The following is a 21968-nucleotide window of genomic DNA, read 5'->3' on the forward strand; positions in this document are numbered from 1 at the left end:
AATAAGGGATAAAAGTATATTTTAAACAGATCATGAGGTCTCCTACACCAGAAGTTCATCTCTAATCAAATTATACAGGTACACCTTACTTCTACCATATAAGGAGGGCGCCTTATACAAACCTTGCCCATTAAAAATATAGTGTGGTTTGCATAAAGTTGCAACCTTGAACAATCAAAAAAAGTGCACCGTCAAATTTTGTTCAACGTAATTTTTGTGCCGATAATTCTTTAGATAGTAAGAGAATTTATTTTATCTCTAAATATGAAATTTTTGTTGGGTTTGTGTGACCTTTAAAGGCCTTATGAATGATTTTGAGGAGACATTTGATATAGTGGATCATGGACTCAGTGAGAGTGTGGTCCCTCGTAGACCATAGCATGCAAAAAAGATTTGTAGATACCATACTATACTTAACGGTCTAGGTCAGTCGGTTGGAAAAAACTCAATTTGCCTGGGCAAAGAAAATAAATCGATAAGGGTTCTAGTGGGTTATTCCTTGATAAGGTCGGAGTATAGCCAGATGAGTGAGCCGAGGGACTGTACCACCCTTGTGTGTGATGGTGGCCTACAAAGACGAGGACCAAAGCCTCATCTATGTAGCATCACACAACATGCATATCGATAGACCGTTCGGGAAAGCAAGCAAGCCACATTTTAGGGTGAAGCGTATGCATGTGCGAGAGATACCCATATGCACTATAGCGTTGTGGTCATCCGGTCTAGGTGACATTGACTCGTCTCTAGGAGAGAACTTGAAATCCACATACTGGGATTGCAATCTCTTGGCTCATCGGTCAGACTTTGATGACCCACTATTGAGCCCCTGCTTGGACTGTGGATCATGGGCAACGTTGGGTTGGCTTGATAAAGCAAACGTGATCTGTAGTGCACAGTTGAAGGTAGAGTGCCTCATTATTGATTTAATTCTTTGACCATATGGATCATTTTTCCATCAAATTAATTTTATTATGTTTCTTTTATGGTATATACATTATTATTATTTGAATTTTTATAAATCCCCCGATATTTAATTTATAAAATTCGGGTTTATAAAAATAAAGGTATTGATTTTTCAACGATTTAAAATGTTCAAATAATATTCTAAAAATTATTTTTATTTTTAATATATTAAATTTTATGGGGACCCATTGTGCACATGGGCAACCATATTCTAGAAGGTGGCACACCATTTTTAGAGGGAGGCCTATCCCCGTGGGTAGGACCCTACTTTTTGAGGGGAAACTTATTTATGGATGGCACGCCCCTATATTTATTGGATTTGTTGATATGCTTTATCCCAAATTGGTTTAAGTTGATAAAGTGTTTTATCTTTAAGAGATTTGAGTAAATCTTCTAGAATACCTGATAAGGCTTATAGATTTATTTTAATTGATGGGATAATGGTCAGGGATAATGTTTTAGTACATTCTGTAATGTTGATGGCCCATTTATGGAATGAATGGATTAAATCTCCCAACCCACAAGTCGCTCTTGATCTACAGCTAAAATTCAATCTTCTGAGGCAAGCAATGGAAACCCTAGACCCAATATTATAGGGTCATATCTCTCACACCTCTCTCAGGCATCCCTCTATCTCTCTATCCTATTTTAAAAGGGGCATCCCCATCCTACTTCAAAGGGGAAGTACGCTCCCATTTTCTTTACCTTTTATCTCTTTAAAAATAAAAAAAGGGGGTAGCCCTTTTTCTCTCTCAATATTGTCTCTCTCTCAACTTCATCATTAAAAAGGGACCACGACCACGACTCATTCTTCTCTCTTTCTTTATCTTTATGAGGAGCTCTATCTATTTTATCTCTCTTCTTTGGCTTTTATAAAAAGGGGCAGTATGTCTCTTTCTGGAAGATAGAAAATTCTCATCTCTCCCAATTTTATTCAAAGTCCTAGTGCTCAGGAAAAATAGAGAAGAGAGAATTTTTTGGCTCAGTATATTTAGGGATCGATCTTAAAGATCGTGCGTGAGCATAAGGGTTCATTAAAGAGCTTGGCTAAATTTAGCTTTTTCGATTGAGATTGAATGAAGACCGTCGATCCCACGCCATCGGATGGTGGTGACTCGGTGTGGGGTGTAATAAGCCTGGTTGAGGTAATCTCCGGCATTTTTCTTTAGTTTCTTATATATTTAATCTTTACATTCTCAAGCACAAGATTTCCGGTAATTTTTTTTATTAAAGAAATTTTGTTTAATAGCATCAACGTTCTCAAGATCTTGGATTTGTAAATTTATATTTTATTTAAAGCAAGAGTTATTGTAATAAGACTACTTGCAAGTGATCTTGGCCAAAAGAAAATAAAAGGGGTGAAAAAATAAAAATAAAAATAAAAAATAAATCCGTAACAAGATCACATTGACAGAACTTTCATTGGTATCAGAGCAAGGATAATATTTGATGCCATTAGGTTTCTTTTCACTTTATTATGTCGAGATCAAGCTTGGGAATGTGATATAGAAAAACTAATAATCTTTGTGGCAACTAATGCACCCCGATTAAGAGTTATTGAAATATTCAAATCACCGAAAAAGGCATTCTGCAGATTGAGTATTCAATGTTATTTTGAAGTATTTATATGAAGAAGATAATGAAGTATTTTTCTATTGCATACTCAATGATTTTGTGTGTCTTTGAGAGCAGGATCTACCTTCAGTGGGAGATCCTAAGGGAATTGAGAGTTATGGACTCATGAATGAAAGGTGTCAGTTTTGACCTTGCAAAATTCAGAAACTGTCCAATGAGTTCCGTGATTTTTCCTACCAATGATATGATCTTATTTCTTATTGAAATTTTTATGTTATTTATAATATTGAGTCTAATTTCAAAAAACAAAAGTCTCATCAATAAATTCCTTGTGGTTTGAAAGATATAATTGATTTATTGAAGGGTACGCAAGTATTATTTTCTCCAATGAAAATTATTTTTACGACTTGGAAGTCAAGATTTTATTTTTATTATTAACATAATGTTTTATGGCACACACTAAGTTTTTAGACTTCCATTATGAGTCTAGTTTCTAGTGAAATTTATTTAAGAGAGAAATATGTACGGGAAGAGAAGAATAAAAACTTTGGATTGAAGAGAGGTCATCTTGAATTTTCTGCAATTACGTGGTGCTTTCAGTGAGACTTAAATAGCTATAATTATCAAGCCTATTTAACAGAGTGACATGAGGCTTTTGAAAATATATGTGCTACCATTATGTGACTACTTTCGAACAAAATTAGTTTAAAATAAAAACTCCACAATGGTAGAGAGAAAATACAATTTTACTAGACAGTGGTCATCTTGAAATTCTGCAGTATGAGTTATTTTGTGATCTGCATGTCACCTTATTTATTTCTCTAAAGGAATTTATTATTTGGGATTTACACTATGATGTTATGATTTGGTTTTGAGTATATTTTTCAATATAAGAGATTTCAAGAAGAAATTCTTTGAGGTTTGAGAGAAACATTTTTTTATTGAGAGATGCTCAGCCTGATTTTTTACTGAAAAAATTACATTGTAATGTAAAAAGTCACTAAAAGGTAGACTCACTAAATTGTGTGATTTAGGGATGGAACTGGGCACTATTTTATATTTTTTAGTCTACTTCAATACTCAAAAGGATTTTGAGGGAAATTCCTTATGAGTTAAGAGATATGATATTTTTATGATGGAATGTTCATGTTCTATTCTTCAGTAAATTAAAAGATGTGGGATGTTAAGGCACATCTTTGGATTCTCAGTAATGGATACCCTTTTTAGGGCTCATTTAAAAGGGGTTTTATAGTGTCACATGCATATGATATAATAAAACTTCAGAGATAGGTAATACCGAGTTGACAATGTATGACACTCTATATGAAAAATGTTTGATCTAAGAATAGTAGAAAGAAGGAGAAACACAATACCTATAAAAGTATCTTGGTGTCTTCGAAATGAATGGATACAGGGAGGGGCTTGGAGGTAGCAAAGAAAAGCTAAAGATCAGTAAGATAATCAAATTTGTGATATTTGAAATAATGGGAGGAATAAGACATTTTTAGTCATAGTGTTATACAAGGAAGAATCTAAGTGTCAACAAGATGGACACATCGTAACATGAGAAATCGAATACCAATATATTTGCCATCAGTTGTTTGATTTTTCAACATCTCTAACGATTGTAAAAGCAATGAATCAAGAAAGCCCAGGAACCACACTACATGGTTTTGAGGTATGAAATCTATCTCATATTACATAGTAAGGTCATATAGGGAAAGAGGATTCAGTAACACTTTATATGCTTTGGTTATATTTTGGCTAATTGTATTATGAATATATATGGAGTGTATGGACATTAAGTGATAGGTGCTAACAAATTTGAAAAAGTCGGTTTGTGAATACCTTGTGTCTTAATGCCTCCTTGTGTTAAGGGTAGGCACTACTTAAGGCAGTGATACACATGGAGATGTGATTTGATCAAGGGCTTTGAAATTCTAAGTATGAAATACGAGATATGGGTACAGCTCATTCAAATATGTAAACACGAAGGAAATGTTCTGATGGAATTCGATCTTAGAGACCATCCTCTCAATAATGTCCAGTAATATGAAGTGTTGCATATAATGATCTTCTCTTCATAAAGTCTCCATATGTGCCAAAAATAAATTTTTTGTCAAGATTTTGATAACCATTATTAGTCAGGTTTTGTTTTAGATATAATTGTAATATGAACTTTATGACTTATTTTTGTAGCTGTAAACCTGACTTGGTAGGTGAATGCAATAAAATGATTTTTGAAGACTAAACATATATTTTAATATTAAATTGAATGTTTTGGGAAAAACCTGAGTCTTTGTATAAGAAAATCATTGTAAATCATCATACTATTATCTAACCATTGCTTGTGATATATATATTAAGTCAATGTTTCTTTAAAAGGCAGAAAATCATTATGCCTTTGAGGTATTTATAAAATTGGGAGAAAGTTTGTCATGCACAAGTTTTTAAAATACCCATATTCCTTGACTCATGTTTGTAGTTATTTAGAATCCTCGATTACCTAAGACCTTGAACCATAGGGAATGATGTAAGAAGGTCATCTTCCTAGACCCTTTTTAGGCTTCATTCACACATGTTATGTTAATTAGATAATTTGGTTTGTATGAATTTACCACCAAGATGACTAGTTTGGTTGAACCTTTTGTGGTTTATAAAGGTTATGCATATTGTGAAACCAATGGGCATTGAATAATTTATTGCATGAGACTTGCTATGCTACCTCATAATATAGGTATAAAAATGTTAAGATTGTATATATTGTATGTACAATAATTGAGTGAAAGTTGTTATAGTCCCACATTTGTTTTAGCTGCTTAGATATTCAGATATACAGATGCAAGCTATTTCAATGATGATATGAAGCGACTTGTTTGAAGAACTCTTTTGAGCTTATGAGGATACAACCCCATAAGATGAGGATACATGATGATCTTCTGTGGCAGCAAGTCCATGATTCGCGATGCAATATGAAAGCTGGACTACCTCTACTTTCGATATGCGATCCGAACAAAAAAGAAAAAGAGGTGTTGCCTCTATGAGTCCTTTTGTGAAAAGATTAATAGTAAAAGTCATGATTCACGTATTGAGAGAGATTGTGATTGTTAGAGACAGATGGGGATGAGAGAAAGTGAGAAAGTGAGAAAGAGAGAATTTAAGGCCTTTAAAGGTCAAGTGGGAGATGTTGGGTTTATGTGACCTTTAAAGGCCTTATGAGTGATTTTGAGGAGACATTTGCTATAGTGGATTATAGACTTAATGAGAGTGTGGTTCCTCGTAGACCATACCATGCAAATGAGGTTTTCATATACCGGATTGTGTTTAACGGTCCAGGCTAGTCGGTTGGAAATAACCCAAGTTGTCTGGGCATAGAAAATAAACTGATAAGGGTGTTCTAGTGGGTTATCCCTTGATTAGGTCGAAGTATGCCCAGATGAGTAAACCGAGGGACTGTGTGACCCTTGTGTGTGATGGTGCCTACAAAGACGGGGTTAAAGCCTTATCCATGTACCATCACACGGCATGCATATCGACAAACCGTTCGGGAAAGTGAGCAATCCACCTTTTAGGGTGAAGCGTATGCATGTGCGAGAGATACCCCTATGCGTCATAGAGCTGTGGTCGCATCCAATCTAGGTGACCTTGACTCGTCCTAAGGGAGAACCTGAAATCCACAGACTGGGATTGCGATCCTTTGCTCATTGGTCAGACTTTGGTGACCCACTATTGAGCCCCTGCTTGGACTGTGGGTCATGGGCAACGCTGGGTTGGCATGATAAAGCAAACGTGGTTTGTAGTCCACAGTTGAAGGTGGAGTGCCCCATTATTGATTTAATTTCTTGACCATATGGATCAATTTCCTATCAAATTAATTTTATTATGTTTCTTTTATGGTATACATTATTTTAAAATTATTATTTGAATTTTTATAAATACCTCGATATTTTATTTATAAACTTCTAATTTATAAAAATAAAGGTATTGATTTTTTAATGATTTAAAATGTTCAAATAATATTCTAAAATTTATTTTTATTTTTAATATATAAAATTTTATGGGGGCCATTGTGTACATGGGCCACCATATACTAGAAGGTGGCACGCCACTTTTAGAGGGAGGCCTATCCCCGTGGGTGGCACACCACTTTTAGAGGGAGGCCTATCCCCGTAGGTGGGACGCTACTCTTTGAGGGGAGGGTGGCACACCCCTATTTTTATGGGATTTGTTGATATGCTTTATCCCAAATTGGAAATTTGAGTAAATCTTTTAGAAGTCCTAATAAGGACATTTTAATTAAGTTTTAATTGATGGATAACGGTTAAAGAAAAGGGGATAATGGTACACATGCCGTTTATCTCAATAGACGTAAGGAATTTACCGAACCATGTAAATCCTTGTGTCGGGCTTTTTAAATTTTCTGCACTATTTTTCTTTCCCTTTATGTTTCCCAAATCATGGTTTTTATCCTTTAAATTGATTTCAAAGCCCTAGGGTTTTAAGATCCTTGCTTAGGCGCAAGGTTTGGGGCAGAAATTTGACAGTTTAAATTTATCAACCTGTAAATTAAAGAGGCACATGATGTTGGTGAAAGATGGTTGTGTAGTGGCTTTAAAAGGTGGAGAAAATAAACTTGTAAATGTGGATGATGAGAAATTTGATGAAAATGATGAATTGGCCAAGATAAATATTCTTTAGGAGATTGATGAGTTTATTTTATTCAATGTCTCCTCATAAACTACTGAAAAATATTTACGAGGCAAGCCGAAAAGTACTTGTGAATTATTATCTTCCAACAAAAAATTGTCTTCATCGGTAACTTTATAATCTCAAGATAAGTGGTGGTGCACTTTTACAATGGCACTTAAATAAATTTAATCTATTGATTAGCAAGTTGATGTCACTACATGTAAAAATTGATAAAAAAAGATAAAACAACTATATTACTTTGTTCTATGTCAGAATCATGGGATGGACTGATCATGAATCTCAGTAATGCAAAATCCTTTGAATATGATTCTATTGTTTCAACAAGGAGTTTAGGCAAAATTCTGGTCAGGATTCCTCTGGAAATGTGTTTGTAGCACAGGGTATATAAATAGTGACAATTGCATGAAGAGATTAGCCGAGATCCAAGGTTTCAAATATATAGGTGAAAATAAATGTCTGAAAATTTTAAAGGAGGCACTAGTGGTTGGAAAAGGAGAGTTAGCTGGCATTTGAAGGAACTTGTTGAAAAAATAGTTTTGGGAGAGGCCAATATTGCAGAGGTTGATTTGGTTATGACATGGCACGCGCACTGCGAGCATAGACTCAAGGTACTTTTTGATAAGACCCCCATCCCAAGTTTAAAATTTTTCATTTAGATTTTTGTGAGTCGTGTTTATTTAGAAGCAGAACAAATTGCACTTTGCTTTAAAGCTACTAAAAATAAGGATATTTTGGAATTGATTTATTCGAACGCATGAGAATCACCCGTGTTTCTATGGGGGCTATTACATATTTTGTCACTTTTATTTTTGATTTTTCAATAAAAATGTGGGATGATAAGCTAAAAAAGAAATCAAAGGGCTTCAATTGCTTCAAAAAGTTTAAGTTTTAGAGATAACAAGTACTTGTAATTTTTTGAAAGATAAAATATCTCAAAATTTTTAAAGAGAGAAACTATATAAATTTTTTTAAAGAGAGAACCTATTTCAAATTTAAAGTTTTAGAGAGAGAAAATATTTGAAAATTTTTATAGAGATAAACTATCTCTAAATTTTAGAGAGAGAAACTATATCAAATTTTAAGTTTTATAGAGATAAAATATCTTAAAATTTTTAGAGTGTGAAACTATCTCAAACTTTTTAACGGGAGAAACTATCTCATATTTTTAAGTTTTAGAAAGAAAAATATATTAAAGTATTAGAGAACCAAACTATCTATAAATTTTAAGAGATAGAGAAAGCACTTAATATCTTTAGAGAGAGAAATTATCTCAAAATTTTGAGAGAGAAAGTACTTAAAATTTCTAGAGAGAAACTATCTCAAAAATTTTAGAGAGAGGAACTATCTTAAGTTTTAAGTTTTAGAGAGAGAAAATATCTTAAAATTTTAGAGAGAAAAACTATACCAAATTTTAAAGAGAGAAACTACATGAAAATTTTTAGAGAAAATTTATCTCAAATATTTAACGAAAGAAACTATCTCAATTTAATAAAAAAAATGACATTATAATGAATAATACAATAAAAATATTTAATGAAAAATTTAAAAAAAAACATGAAAATGTTATGCATCCATGTAGAATCTGAACAACCGTAATCTATTTTATAGGAAATACTCTTTTTGAAATACATTTCAAAGAAAATAGATTTTTCTAGGCAATCTTTTTCCATGGATCCAAATAGCCCTAAGTACATATTTTGGATTTGAAGTGAATTTTTCCTTTCATATTAGATAAGAAATAAAGTTCCTTGGCTGCACAAGAATATTATATAAGTTTTTTGATATATTGTATTTTAGGCGTGAAAATTTATTTCAATTCTACTTAAGAATTTTATTTTCTAAAATCTTACCAAATTAGACGTTGCATAATAAAGGGTGTGGTGTCTATAAGGTTGCACCCTTAAACAATCCAATTAAGGCGCACCTCCAAATTTTATCGTAGCATGTAATTTTGATGTAAACAATTATTAAGATTATCTTAAAATCTATTTTCATATCTAATTATAAATTCTTGAACTCCAAAAATAGTTAAAATCAAGTAGATCTATAAACATATGAAAATCGTAAAAAATGATGGTCCAGATAATGAGTTGCAAGATGTATTATTTTTGGGACTCAAAATCTTTTTTTTTTTCTTTTTCATATTCATACAAATCTAGTTGTCGAGATAATCAATTAGAGGGTTTTTCAATATTAAAATAACTTTTTCCCACTGTAATTCTACATTTTACAGTTGCAACCTTACGTAAACTTTTTCTCATAATAAATGCAATAAACATGCATGTATTACGGAACATATAATTCATTGTAATTATCATTAAATTTGCAATTTTTCTTTTTTTTTAAAGACTCATTGTAATTTTGAATATTTTGTTGTATATCAACGACTACTTTAATATTTCATTAATAAGTGTGATTCCCTTTAAAATATGGCAAGCCTTATATGCTTCCCCTACTTCCCCTGATCCAACTGTTTAGTCATAATGGAGGGTTAAGATTGCCCCAATCACAATGTCACGTCTCTACACTATTTTCTTTTTAATGTTTTTGCTATAAACTATTTTTACACCAAATTTTGGACGTCCAATCCTCTATTAAACTCACACTAGCGAAAAATATTAAAAAAATATTTCCAATAAAATAAAATGATCAAAATACCCCTAAAAGTTTCAAGAGGTATTTTGGTGGTTATATTTTATCGAAAATTTATTTTTAATATTTTTTGTAGGTGCGCCCCAATGTGAAGATGGCACATACCAAATTTCTTATTCTTACAATTTATATAAAAAAATTAAAAAAAAAATATTTTGAGACGTCGGATTTAAGATTAAACAGTTAGTGCCTCTCTTGATCAAAATTGAACGGCTGGATGGTAGGGGAAACATAGATCTTCCATGCTATAGGGGAAGTATAGAAACCTTCCCTTTTAAATATTCCCTCAATGGTCGACTATTAGGTCATATCTTTTAATAACTATGTATTCCGTATTAAAATGAATTAATGATGAAGATATACTTGAGTTTGCCTATGAATTGTTGCGTACCCTTCATCCCCATTTTACTTACTTCAACTTGCAAATGTGGAATTCAAAATATATTTGACATTTTTATGCACTCTCACTCTGCAATATCTTATCATTATCTATAAGGATTGTATACAATGAGATCATTTACCTTTGATACAAGGTGGTCACAATTCCTCACAACCATTTGATGTGAAATTTGATAGTTTTGATATGTCATAAAGTTCGAAAAAATTTCTTTTAAAGTTTGAGTTTGGTCAAAGGAATAATTGCAACCACAAATTTCTTTTGAAGTTTGAGCTTGGTCAAAGGAATAATTGCAACCACTCAATATCACATCCAATGGTCATGATTACTGTGACCACCTTGTATCAAAGGTAAATGGTCTCATTTTATACTTTTTCTTATTTACATGTTGGCTTATTGCAAATCAATATATTTTTGCTTTGCATATTTATATGATTGTTTACATTAGTGTTCGCCAAATCGAACTGGAACGGTTAACGCGATATGGGCTTGAAAGCAGTACCCGCCTAATTGGTAAACTGGCCGATTCAACCGTTCTAGCAGGGCAAGTCCCGGGTGGTAAAAAATGTGTTGAAAAAAAGTAAAAAAAATTACAAAAAAAAAAAAATCTACTAAAATATGAATGCATATAAAGAATGATAAAAACAAAACACATTCAAATGACGGTGAATATTAATTGGAAAAAAATAAACTTTAACGAATAGATTTGTGCCTAGGGTTTTTTTTTAATTTTCTAAAAAAGATAGGAAAATATAAAAGTGAATAAAAATGACCAAAACAATTTTTAATCTTTAATCTAATGTAAAGAATATTAAAAAATACATTACAAATCAAATTCTTTATTTTGGATAATTTATACAGTTTTTTGAATTTTTTTTAAATACCGAACGATCAGATCTAACCAGATGGCTAGTGGTTAGATGCCTGGTTTTTCCAACAGTGGTTTACATGAATGCTCAATACGTCCTTTCCATGCACTCGCCATGGTGTATTTACATGATTATTTACACGATAGCAGCTTTCATTCCTACACGCAATGCAGGTAGCCTAAAATATTGGGATCAATAACCTCCTTGATTTGCTTGCGAGTTCTGAAAATACAGACAAATTCTTCTTCGTTTGAGCAGGGTTTCCTTAATTGGTCATAAAGCTCTGACCCGGTTCCTATAAGAAATGGAATACAAAAACCAGCTTTATGGCTGGTTCTTAGTTATACAGAGTCTCAATGGCGATTGAAAAAATCAATAATGTGAGTGTACACAGTTTGGTTTGCATTAACACCCAATATAAAGTCAACATGGGCATAACTCTCCACTAATTGCACCTCGATCTTGTCCTTGTTGTGAGACTTGAGGTCAGCAATCAGCAACTCCACATCTGTGGGGGCGGAAAGAGCATCATATGCGCCGTAGCTTAGGAAGAGTGGGAGGTCTGTTGGTATGTTGGACATGTTGTATCTGGGCGGACTGAACTGTCCGTAGTGCTTCCAGTTTTTAAACGGGTTTTCATAGTCATACTTGGATACTAATCCATTCCTAATCACTGCAAATTATGGAGATAATGGCCATGGTGAGACACAGAGAGGGCGGATCTTCAGAGAGAGAGACAGAGAGACAGAGACAGAGAGAGGCTCACTTTGGGCGAGGTGATCCAAATTCATTGTTGAAGTAGACATAGTCTCATAATCTATAACGAGTTCAACTGTGGAGGCATTGAGGCAGCAGTTCTTGCCTTTTAACAAAAATACAGAGTAGTCAGCTTCTTGCAAAAATTAAGCATGGAAGTCCTCTATTAAAAACTCAAAATTGTTATTTTGTTAGTATATGATGCATGCATCATACCGAAAAATATGATACATATCATCTTCACCTGTCATGCCTCTAATCTTTTGATGAATTGCTAATATCTATGTTCATTAATTAAGCAATGAAAATGGAGGTGATGTGTATCACACTGGTTATGCGATACATGTAGCACAAGGAGTATTACCTGTGATGGCGATGACGAGGTCATAGCAGTTGACACCGGGAATGCACAAACTTCTAAAGAGTTTCCTCACAATAGGTCTGAGATTACCCAGCATGCCAATACAAAGCAAAGATGAGGGAAAAGGTCACAAATATTGTTGATAAGAATGTAATGGTCTTATCAGAATCGGACGGCTTGTTAAAGGGACCGGTGAGGGGTCTGGTCGTTAAATACTGGTCAAACTATTGGATTAGATTTAAAAAAAAGAAAAACTTTTGGACAAAAATTATGAAATATTTTTAAAAAAAGGATTTTCAAATTTGTTTAGTTGGTTAACTAGCCACTATAGACCGATTCGATTAGTTAGAATTAGGGTTGTTTTTAGCCAAACCTAGTTTTTGTTTTGGGCCAAATTAGTTAAGGTGCTAGTTAGCAATTTGACCAATTGGACCAGTCAATCTAGTCCAATGTGTTTTTGTTTTGGGCCAAATTAGTTAAGGTGCTAGTTAGCAATTTGACCAATTGGACCAGTCAATCTAGTCCAATGTTTGTTTTCTGTTATTAAGTTTCATTATGGTGATAGATGGAGCTTAGGGACAATTATTCTTAACATGATACTATCAGTGGGGGTCTTATCGGGATATTATCACATTTATTTTTTAATCAAGGATTTATCATATAATTACTGGAACTTTAATGTATAAGAGGAAATTCATTATTGGTGCAGTTGGCACATGGACACCTCCATAGGTGTAGAGGTTAGGTGCCCTTCAAATTTTATAATGGTATATAATTTTGATGTAAAATGTTATTAGGATTATCTCAAAATCTATTTTTATATCTAATTATAAAATTTTAAATTTTAAAAATGGTTAAAATCAAGTAGATCTATAAACATATGAAAATCTTGAAAATGGACGGTGTAGATAATATATTGTAAAATGCACTATTTTTTATGCTTAAAATCTTTTTATTTTTCATAGTCATACATCTCAATGTCGAAATGATCAATCAAAGGGTTTTTCAACATTAAAACTACCTTTTCCAATGGATTTTTGAGGGGCATCCGTAGTTCTACATTATAAGGTTGCATCCTTATATAAACGTTTTCCTTCATTATTTCACATGAATTAATTTTTTATTGAGATTAATAATAGGAATTTAAGTTAGAAAATAAGGGGCCATCACTTGGTGTGATAGTAAAAGGTTCGGGTGGCCAGCACAAGATCGCGGGTTCAAATCGTAAGAGCGACCACTTTGTGCATATAAGTCAAAGGTTATGACTGTTTTCAGCCCACCCCTCTCCCAAGACCTCGCTTAAGCGGGACCAACATCGGGTTACGGCCCTTTAGGAATTCAACTTATGGACGAAAAAATATTTATGTATTAACAATGTTTTGAAATATCAAAGTTGACATTATATTTTAATTTTTTTCAAAAATGAAAATATCAAACTCATTATGTAATTTATTGGCATTAATATCCAGTTTCAATTCCTCATAAATTACTCCCCATTTTCCATATTGATATTTTTAGAGTTTTATTTTAGGTCAATGACATGTTTCTTTTGAAATTCAAATGGTTAATTTTGCTGTCAGATTGCATATACGTTATTGTCGGAAATGTTTTGATCATATAACAATGGGATACCTTAAATTATTGTGATAAATTAAATTTTTTAGAAGATTTTTTTAAACATTATTGTGATAATTTTATTTTTCTGAGATATTAAGAAACTTATTATCGACAACAGAATTTATCGTGACAAAATAAATATAACTTCAATTTACGAGAGATAATTGTCACTAAGTGAGATAGAGTGAAAAGCCAGCCATTATTGTTATATCGACCATTGTGGTCATATTTTTGCTCTGGTGGCTTTTCCTTCCCCATCCCCATCAAAAATTGACGGTGATTGTTGGTTGGGTCCTATTAAGGATAGATATTTGGAAAACCCCTAGGCTTCAAAATCAAATGCATTGCCCATGGTCTCTTTTCTTTCTATTGCCAAGATATAATAATACACTTACAATCCAATATTGAACTCGCCAGGGCCTAACCAGGTTCCGAGCTGTGCAACAGATCAACAACAAAATTAGATATGTCAACAACAAAATTCTTTTTTGGGATATACATATATATATATATATATATATATATATGACTCAAACCTGCCCGAGTAACTTTGGCTTGCCACACTGGTGATCCTAAATATTCCGAATTTCGTTCAAGTAATTGAACATTGCTAACAATAATACCAAGGTTTAAAAAATCGACTCGGCCTAGGTACTCAAACTTTGGACGAGGCGAGTTATCTGTATGAGTCCGAGTAACTCAATCGAGTTCATGTCAAGTTAAAAAAAAAGAGAATAACTAACAAAAATAAATTATATCTATAAGGGATTATATACAATGAGATCATTTACCTTTCGTATAAAGAGGTCATAATTACTTACTACCATTCGATGTGAAATATGATAGCATAGGTGTCTTACAAGATTTGAGAAGATCCCTTTTGAACTTGAGCCTTGCCAATGAAATAAATGCTTACCCAATTTCACAACCAATGGTCTAGATTAATTGTGACCAACTTGTGCAACAGGTAATAATGAAACCATTTACTTTTTGCACAAAATGGACAAAATTAATCTAGACAATAGGATATGAAATTGAGTGGTATTTATTTTATTGGTCAAGGTCAAAGTTCAAAAGAAATCTTCTCAAATTTTGTGATATACCTAAGCTATCATATTTCACATCAGCTATCAGATTTCAAATCGAATGGTGGTGAGTAAATAACACACTTACTTTGACCGCAAGTGCTTAAATAGTGTGTTTGATAAAAGTTATGGGCGCTAATAAGTTGGGGTAGTGAAGCGTGGTGTTGAACCCCTTAGACAACCATGCACACTTCTTAATAAAATTAGTGAGGGCTTAATTTTTAAATTTTTTAATAAAATAAGTAAATCATTTTTAATAAAAAATTGTATCAATGCCCTGGCGGCATCTTTTTAATAAAATTAGTTTAAAAAACTTGTATCAACGGCTGGCGGGATGGATTCAAACCATTGATACAAGAAAGTTGTGGCGTGAATATGAGAAAGTTGATTCAAACCTTTGATATGAGAAAATTGAGGCGTGAATAGAAGCCAAAAAGGCCACCACATCACATCTATTTATAAAAGGCAATAGATAAACTACATATATAATTGGGACACGGTGCTCGCCCTCGTCCAGAGGCCAAGGCCGAGTAACTCGGCCGAGTCTAAAAACAGTGAATAATACTACTACTGATAATGATGACTGCGACGATGACGATCATAACTCTTTGCAAATAGCACTAAAATTTAGGGATGAATGGGATGATTCTTACGTCAGAAATAAGGGTTTTGGATAGAGATACAATCAAGGGACTAGTGATATGATTCAAATGAGCGATTGGGCTCAGCAAAGCAGCCGATTTCACCATGTCGACTAGCTTCCCTTCAGAGAAAGCAGCCATGGCAGTAAGAGTACCAAGAGAATGACCCACATAATTCAGCTTCTGCTGAGTTTGCCCTTGCACATACTCGAACATAGCCGGCAAATCGTTTTCCGAAAGATCTTGCCAAGACCATGCCCAGAAGGCCTGAAATACGAAATACATTTGCCATCTCAATACTCGATATGACTGCAACAGAAGAATAACTGTTTCTCTGTCATACAAGAAGGAGAGGAAAGGAGAGTGATGAACCTTGTCTGTGTCATTGAGTGTTGTGTGTCCACGGCTCCATCTGGTCCCTCGAGTGTTTGAAATCCAAACGTCGAACCCGCTATCAGCCAAGATCAGCGGCAGAGACTCTTCAGGAGGACTTATAAGCCATGAAACTCCATCCTGTAATTCGATAATGTTACACAAGAAACACGCACGCGGGCACACACATACAGCATGTGCTTCATGTATCAAACCATCAATTGCAAACAACAATTGTTTTGATATTATTCTCAGCGGTTTGGTGGATTTCAGATGAGAAAATGTTCAGTTCAACCGATTGTTGTTGAGAATCGATGGTAGAGGATAGAAGTGGCATACTCTTTATAGATTACAGCTGTCGTATTTGCATAATACCAATATAACGTATCTTAAAATTCAAGAGAGAGAAAGAGATGCACACACCACCAAGATACCGTGTTGCACTAAAACAGGCTGCCTTGTCTGGTTGGACCTTGGAGTGCGGCCTTCTGGAATTCGTTGGAGGCCGAGGATGAAACCATCTTTGGTTATCACCTATTATCATTATTCAATCAAAAATATAAAGGCATCGTTATTTTCACTGACTTAAAAAAAGAAAGAAAAAAAAAAAATTAGTAAGGGAAGAAAAAAAATAAAAAAATAAAGAAAAGAGCATTTCGAGTCCGAGTTTTTTGTATGCACAGTATGTTCTTGACATGGGTATCCTTTGGGTTTCACAAATTCTTCGCAAATGCCAATGGAGGGCTCTGCATGAAGTATGCGGGGAGTTCGAGCCTCACCGTACTCCATACAGAGCCATATGCCTAATAGAGTACCACAGATCATCCACGGGCCGAGGTTTGAAGCCATTTTCTTTCTCGAATTCGTGTTTGTTTGCTGGAAGTTTTTTAACCTGGAGCAGTACTAGAGAATGGGTGCCCAATTTATAGGGGAGGGAGAGAGCATGGAAAGCAAGCGTGTGATCTATGCTCTTAACGACAAGGAACCGTAGGATGTAGAGGGCCCCACACGTGGTGGCCCCAATTCTGACCTTCTGTTAATGAAGCAGAATATAGGACAAGTGGGTAAGGCCTTTCATTTTTAGATCCAACAGCTCAGCGGATTAATGCAAGCCTTTCATTTTTAGATCCAACATCTCAGCGGATTACTGCAAGCCTTTTCTTTTGTCCACTACAACTATAATTAGAGGGTGGTTGCGGTTTGCATAGAGCCGAAGCTCTAAACATTCAAAGTAGAGCCCACCTCTAAATAGTATCGAGAAATGTGATTTGAATATTGAAAATCTTTATGATAGCCTTAAAAAAGCCCTCAAACAATCATATCGATTTTAATCATTACGATCGTGAAGAAAAAAAAAGGATTTGAAACCCTTAAAATATTATATATATTATAACACATTATCTAAACTGCCTATTTTACCTTAATAATAGGTATGCATGAATCCCAAGATCTATTTCAGTTTTTAATCTTCAAATTTTATAATCATTATTGGAAAGTGATTTTAGAACCATCATGGAGATTTCCAATGCCCACAATGCTTTTTAGACTCACTTATTTGAGCCAAAAATGAGCAAGTGAATGAGTCATGCACTGAAGCATAAGCAATACCATTATATTTTCGTACCTACTGACAAAACTAATAATGGTAAAAAGTTTACATTATTTTTCCTTTTGAATAATTTTCAATTACATTTAGAACACATTTCTTTATTTCTAGGTAAAATTATATCCCCCCCCCCCCCCCCCCCCCGCCCCTTCCTCCCTCCCTCCCTCTTCTCTCGGGAAAAAAAAAAAAAAATCAACTTTCTAAACATCCTACCCCCAAAACTTTTTGTATCCTAGCCTAAACCCCAATATTGTTTTTTCTTATATTTGTGAAGAGAAAACATTTTTATGTATTCAACCATATAAATCAGATTACAATACAATTGTGTATTTATAAAGAGTATACAACCAATACCTACTAAAATTATAGGATACAATTTCTATATAGAGATAGCATACAATTAGATATTGACAAATCTCAATATCCAGTTGCCATATCTGTTGTAGTTGTCATGTTTATTCACACTCCCCTGCAAACTTGAGCTGATTTGAGAGGAATCATAGAGAGTTTGGAAACAAACTGTGAGAAAGGATGCAGGGGATGAGACTTAGTGAAGAAGTCGGCGAGTTGTGCTGCGGTGGAAACATATGGTAACGAGATTGTGCCTACAAGATATTTTTGTCGAACATGGTAGCAATCACCTTTAATATGTTTAGTGCGCTCATGAAATTCTAGAATTTTAAAAATATGAATGGCACTCTTGTTGTCACAATAAAGTGGAGTAGGAGTAGAGATGGTGACACCCATGTCTGCGAGCAGCCATGGTAGCCAAATAATCTCGGTGGTGATTTGTACCATAGCCCGATATTCAGCTTCCGTGAGTGATTGAGTCTATGTAAGGCCCAACGAAGTTTACACATGCGTTTGTTAGAATCCACAACATCATGAGGTAACTTCATATATACTTCTGTGTCAAGATCACCATCTAGAAAATCATTTTTTACATCTAATTGATAGAGAGACCAGTGATGAACAAAAGCTATTGAGATGAGTGTATTAACTGTAGTCATATGAGCAACGGGAGCAAAAGTTTCTACAAAATCGATGTCATATTGTTGATTGCAACATTTTTCCACTAAGGGGGGTTTGTATCGTTCCATACTGCCATCTGTGTTGGCTTTAATTTTATATACCCATTGACAACCTACAACGGTTTTGCCTTTCGGAAGAGATGTCAGGTCCCAAGCATGCATATGCTCAAGAGCATTTAACCCATGAGTCGCTTGTTGCCACTCAAGTTGACTTGCAGTAAATAATGCTTGGTGCTAAGGCAATAAGGTTCATAGTCAGCAAGTCGAGGAGGTGGAACAGATACCCGGGTGCTCCATCTAAGAGCAAGAAACGACAGAGGATTAACAGGTGCAGGGTTCTGATCAGGACTGTCAGCATGCGGTGAAGTTCCTTCCTGGATTTCAGAAGAAGGGACATTGATGGAATGACCCAAGGAATTAGGATCAGGCTCAGAGAAAGGGACTAAGAAGGCCTAATACCATCTTCAATTGCAGGTTCCATAAGTGCTAGATCATACCAATGTGTTTCCATGGAAGAGTAAAAATCTTGAATTGATTGTTCTCCCTGTTTGAGGGAGCGAAATTCCTATACCAACTGGTACTTTCGTGCACAGTTAGTCTGATTGTAAATTTCTTCAATAAATTTACATGCTTCTCGAGCAGTTTTGAAAATGCTTAGGTTATCTCTATATTAGTTTGAGATATGCTCATCAATCATGTTATAATTCGAGTATTATTTTCGCCCTATTCTTCTATTTTTTCTGGCTCAGTAGATTTTTAATGGAGCCCATCTATGAATCCGAAGAGACATTTTCTATGAATAACATTTCGCATAAATGAAGCCCAAAAGGTGTAGTTGTTGCCAATGAGTGTAATAGATACAAGCTGGAAGGACTCGATTTTTTCATTGGGGAGAACTCAGGCACTAAAGGAACCTAGCACGAGAGAGAGAGAGAGATGGGTGTTCGTGTAAGCAAGTAGGGATCAAAGTTCAAGAGAAAGGGAAAATAGGAAGCCAGAGAAGACGTTGGAATTTGGACTTATGTAGAGCAGAGTTTTGAGAGAAAAAGAGAATGACAAAATAAAAGGTGTTTTCCAATATAACAATAGGTTTATCTTGTGTAGGCCCTTGAAGGGAGAGAAATGAATTGGAGGGAGACAGCAGAGGAGAGAAAGGAGAAAAGATGAACCCGAAGAGTTTGGAGGGAAAAAGCTTTGATCGTTAATGATGAACCCGAAGAGATTGATGACCCGAGGCCACAAAACCTGAGGATTGGGATGAAGAAGAGGATGGTGAATGGGAGGCATCGAAGATTGATAACCCTAAGCGTGACGAGGCCCCTGGCTGTGGAGAATGGAAAAGGCCAATGAAGAGTTAACAGAGATCTTAAAACAGGGATAGAAAGGCAATGGCAATGGAAACAGGGACATCTGCCTTAGAGAGAGAAAACATTGTCTGAGTAAACAGGGATGGAAAGACAATGACAATGGCGACTGATGGTAGAAGAGACTACCTGGAACGCAATGGCAATGGCAATGGCAATGGCGACTGGTGCCGCAACTGAGGAATGGAGATCTCAGAGCCCATAATGACTCCTTGCTCTGGTTCACAAGAGAATTTCTAAGGCGATACATGGTTCTTTATCCAATCACAGTTTCTCTCTCTAGTTTGCTGAAGACATCTCCACCTGTGCAATACTTTTTCTTCAGTGAAAAGAGAGGACAACATCGTTGTGCAGTGGAGAGAAGGGTTAGGGCCGCTTTTAGTAGAGGGTTCAAATGGCGATTTTGGGATGTAGTTTCAACTGGTAATTTTGAGAGTAGGTGTTAGTGTTAGGCATATGGTGGTTTTGAGCAGACGGTTTCAGATCTGGACGGCGGTATTCAAATACCCGATTTTAGAAAGGTGGTATTGCTGGGATAGACTCAGATCAGGCGGGTGATATTTCTAGCAGTATTCAGATACCTGGTTTTAGAAAGGTGGTATTGTAAGAACTACCGAACCTCGCTGGCTCTGATACCATATGAAGAGAAAACTTTATATTGGGCCTTATTCCCTATGCCCGAACTCTCTCTCTCTCTCTCTCTCTCTGCCCACACTGATGCAGTCCAGCACAATGTGAGCCTGACTGATAAAAATCCAATTCTAATGTAATAAAATAATTGTTAATAAATCATTTTCATATTAACCAAACGTGTACTTAAACTTTTATATTTTCCTTAACGCATTAGCTGGTGAAATTCATTATAAGAGAAGGGGCTCTAGGCGCACGTGTTATAACATGATGCCTTGAGTATCATTCCCATTAGATCTCAAGTTAACATTAAACAAAATGTGCAGTTTCCATTCGGATGCATATGTAGGTGTAGAGGTAAAGTGTACCTTCAAATTTTATCATAGTATATAATTTTGATGTAAAATGTTTTTAGGATTATTTCAAAATTTATTTTTATATTTAATTATAATATTTTAAATTTAAACAATGGTTAAAATGAAGTAGATCTATAAACATATGAAAATTTTGAAAATGGACGGTGTAGATAATATGTTGTAAAATGCACTATTTCTGAGACTTAAAATCTTTTTATTTTTCATAGTCATACATCTCGATGTCGAGATGATCAATCAAAGGGTTTTTCAACATTAAAACTACCTTTTTCGATGGATTTTTGAGGGGCATCCGTCGTTCTATATTATAAGGTAGCATCCTCATATAAACTTTTTCCTTAGAAAAAAGGTAAAGGGTGCCATTTGTATAGAGCCGAGGCTCTAAACAATCAAAGCAAAGTGCACGTTCAAATAGTATTGAGAAACGTGGTTTCAATATTGGAAATCTTTGTGATGACCTTAAAATATATTTCCATCTTTAATTATAAAATTAGAGCATAAAAAATAGTGTAGATTGAGCATATCTATGAAATATTGAAATTTGACTGTCCAAAAATGCGTTATAAAGTGCACTATTTTCAAAACTTAAAATCCATTTTTCTCTCATGTCCATGCATCATAATATCGAGATGATCAATTTGAGGATATTTGGGCATAAACAAAAAAACCTCTTTTAGTGACATCATTTTTGTAGTTAGTTTTAGGGTGCATTTTGGGACATCATTTTTGTAGTTAGTTTTAGGGTGCATCTTTAGCTTTTCCATTTTTTTTCTTCTTGCATTGGTCTCTACGAGGAGAAGGCTACATCATCAATATTTGCGGTTCAAGAAATAAGCCTAAGTAGGTTTTTGCCCAAGGGAGTAAGTGCACATTTTGCTCCTGCATGTCCATGTTATGTTTTTGTTGTGTGCTGAAGAGACAAAATCTATTTCCCTTTGTGAAGCGTTGTAAATTAAGCCCATCAT

At 34.6% G+C, this 21968-nt stretch overlaps 1 protein-coding gene across 2 annotated transcripts; it reads right to left on the reverse strand.

Moving 5' to 3' along the window:
* Positions 1-11352: 11352 nt before the first annotated feature.
* Positions 11353-20781, reverse strand: LOC18424873 (triacylglycerol lipase 2-like). 2 transcript variants are annotated; one of them, XM_088849500.1, is made up of 8 exons: positions 20129-20781; positions 16422-16532; positions 15999-16139; positions 15639-15893; positions 14296-14336; positions 12287-12363; positions 11933-12028; positions 11353-11839 (listed from the first exon to the last, which is right to left on the reverse strand). In XM_088849500.1, exons 4-8 carry the CDS (start codon positions 15840-15842, stop codon positions 11520-11522), a joined length of 738 nt encoding a protein of 245 aa, XP_088705626.1. In that variant the 5' UTR covers positions 15843-15893; positions 15999-16139; positions 16422-16532; positions 20129-20781; the 3' UTR covers positions 11353-11519. The 2 variants fall into 2 exon arrangements, with proteins under 2 accessions (XP_088705626.1, XP_088705625.1); XM_088849499.1 differs by lacking the exon at positions 20129-20781 and adding an exon at positions 16680-16887.
* Positions 20782-21968: the final 1187 nt, after the last annotated feature.

Source organism: Amborella trichopoda, chromosome 10 (genome assembly GCF_054954075.1).
Source record: "Amborella trichopoda isolate Santa Cruz 75 chromosome 10, AtrichopodaSantaCruz75HAP2 v2.0, whole genome shotgun sequence".
In the NCBI taxonomy this organism is placed as follows: Eukaryota; Viridiplantae; Streptophyta; class Magnoliopsida; order Amborellales; family Amborellaceae; genus Amborella; species Amborella trichopoda.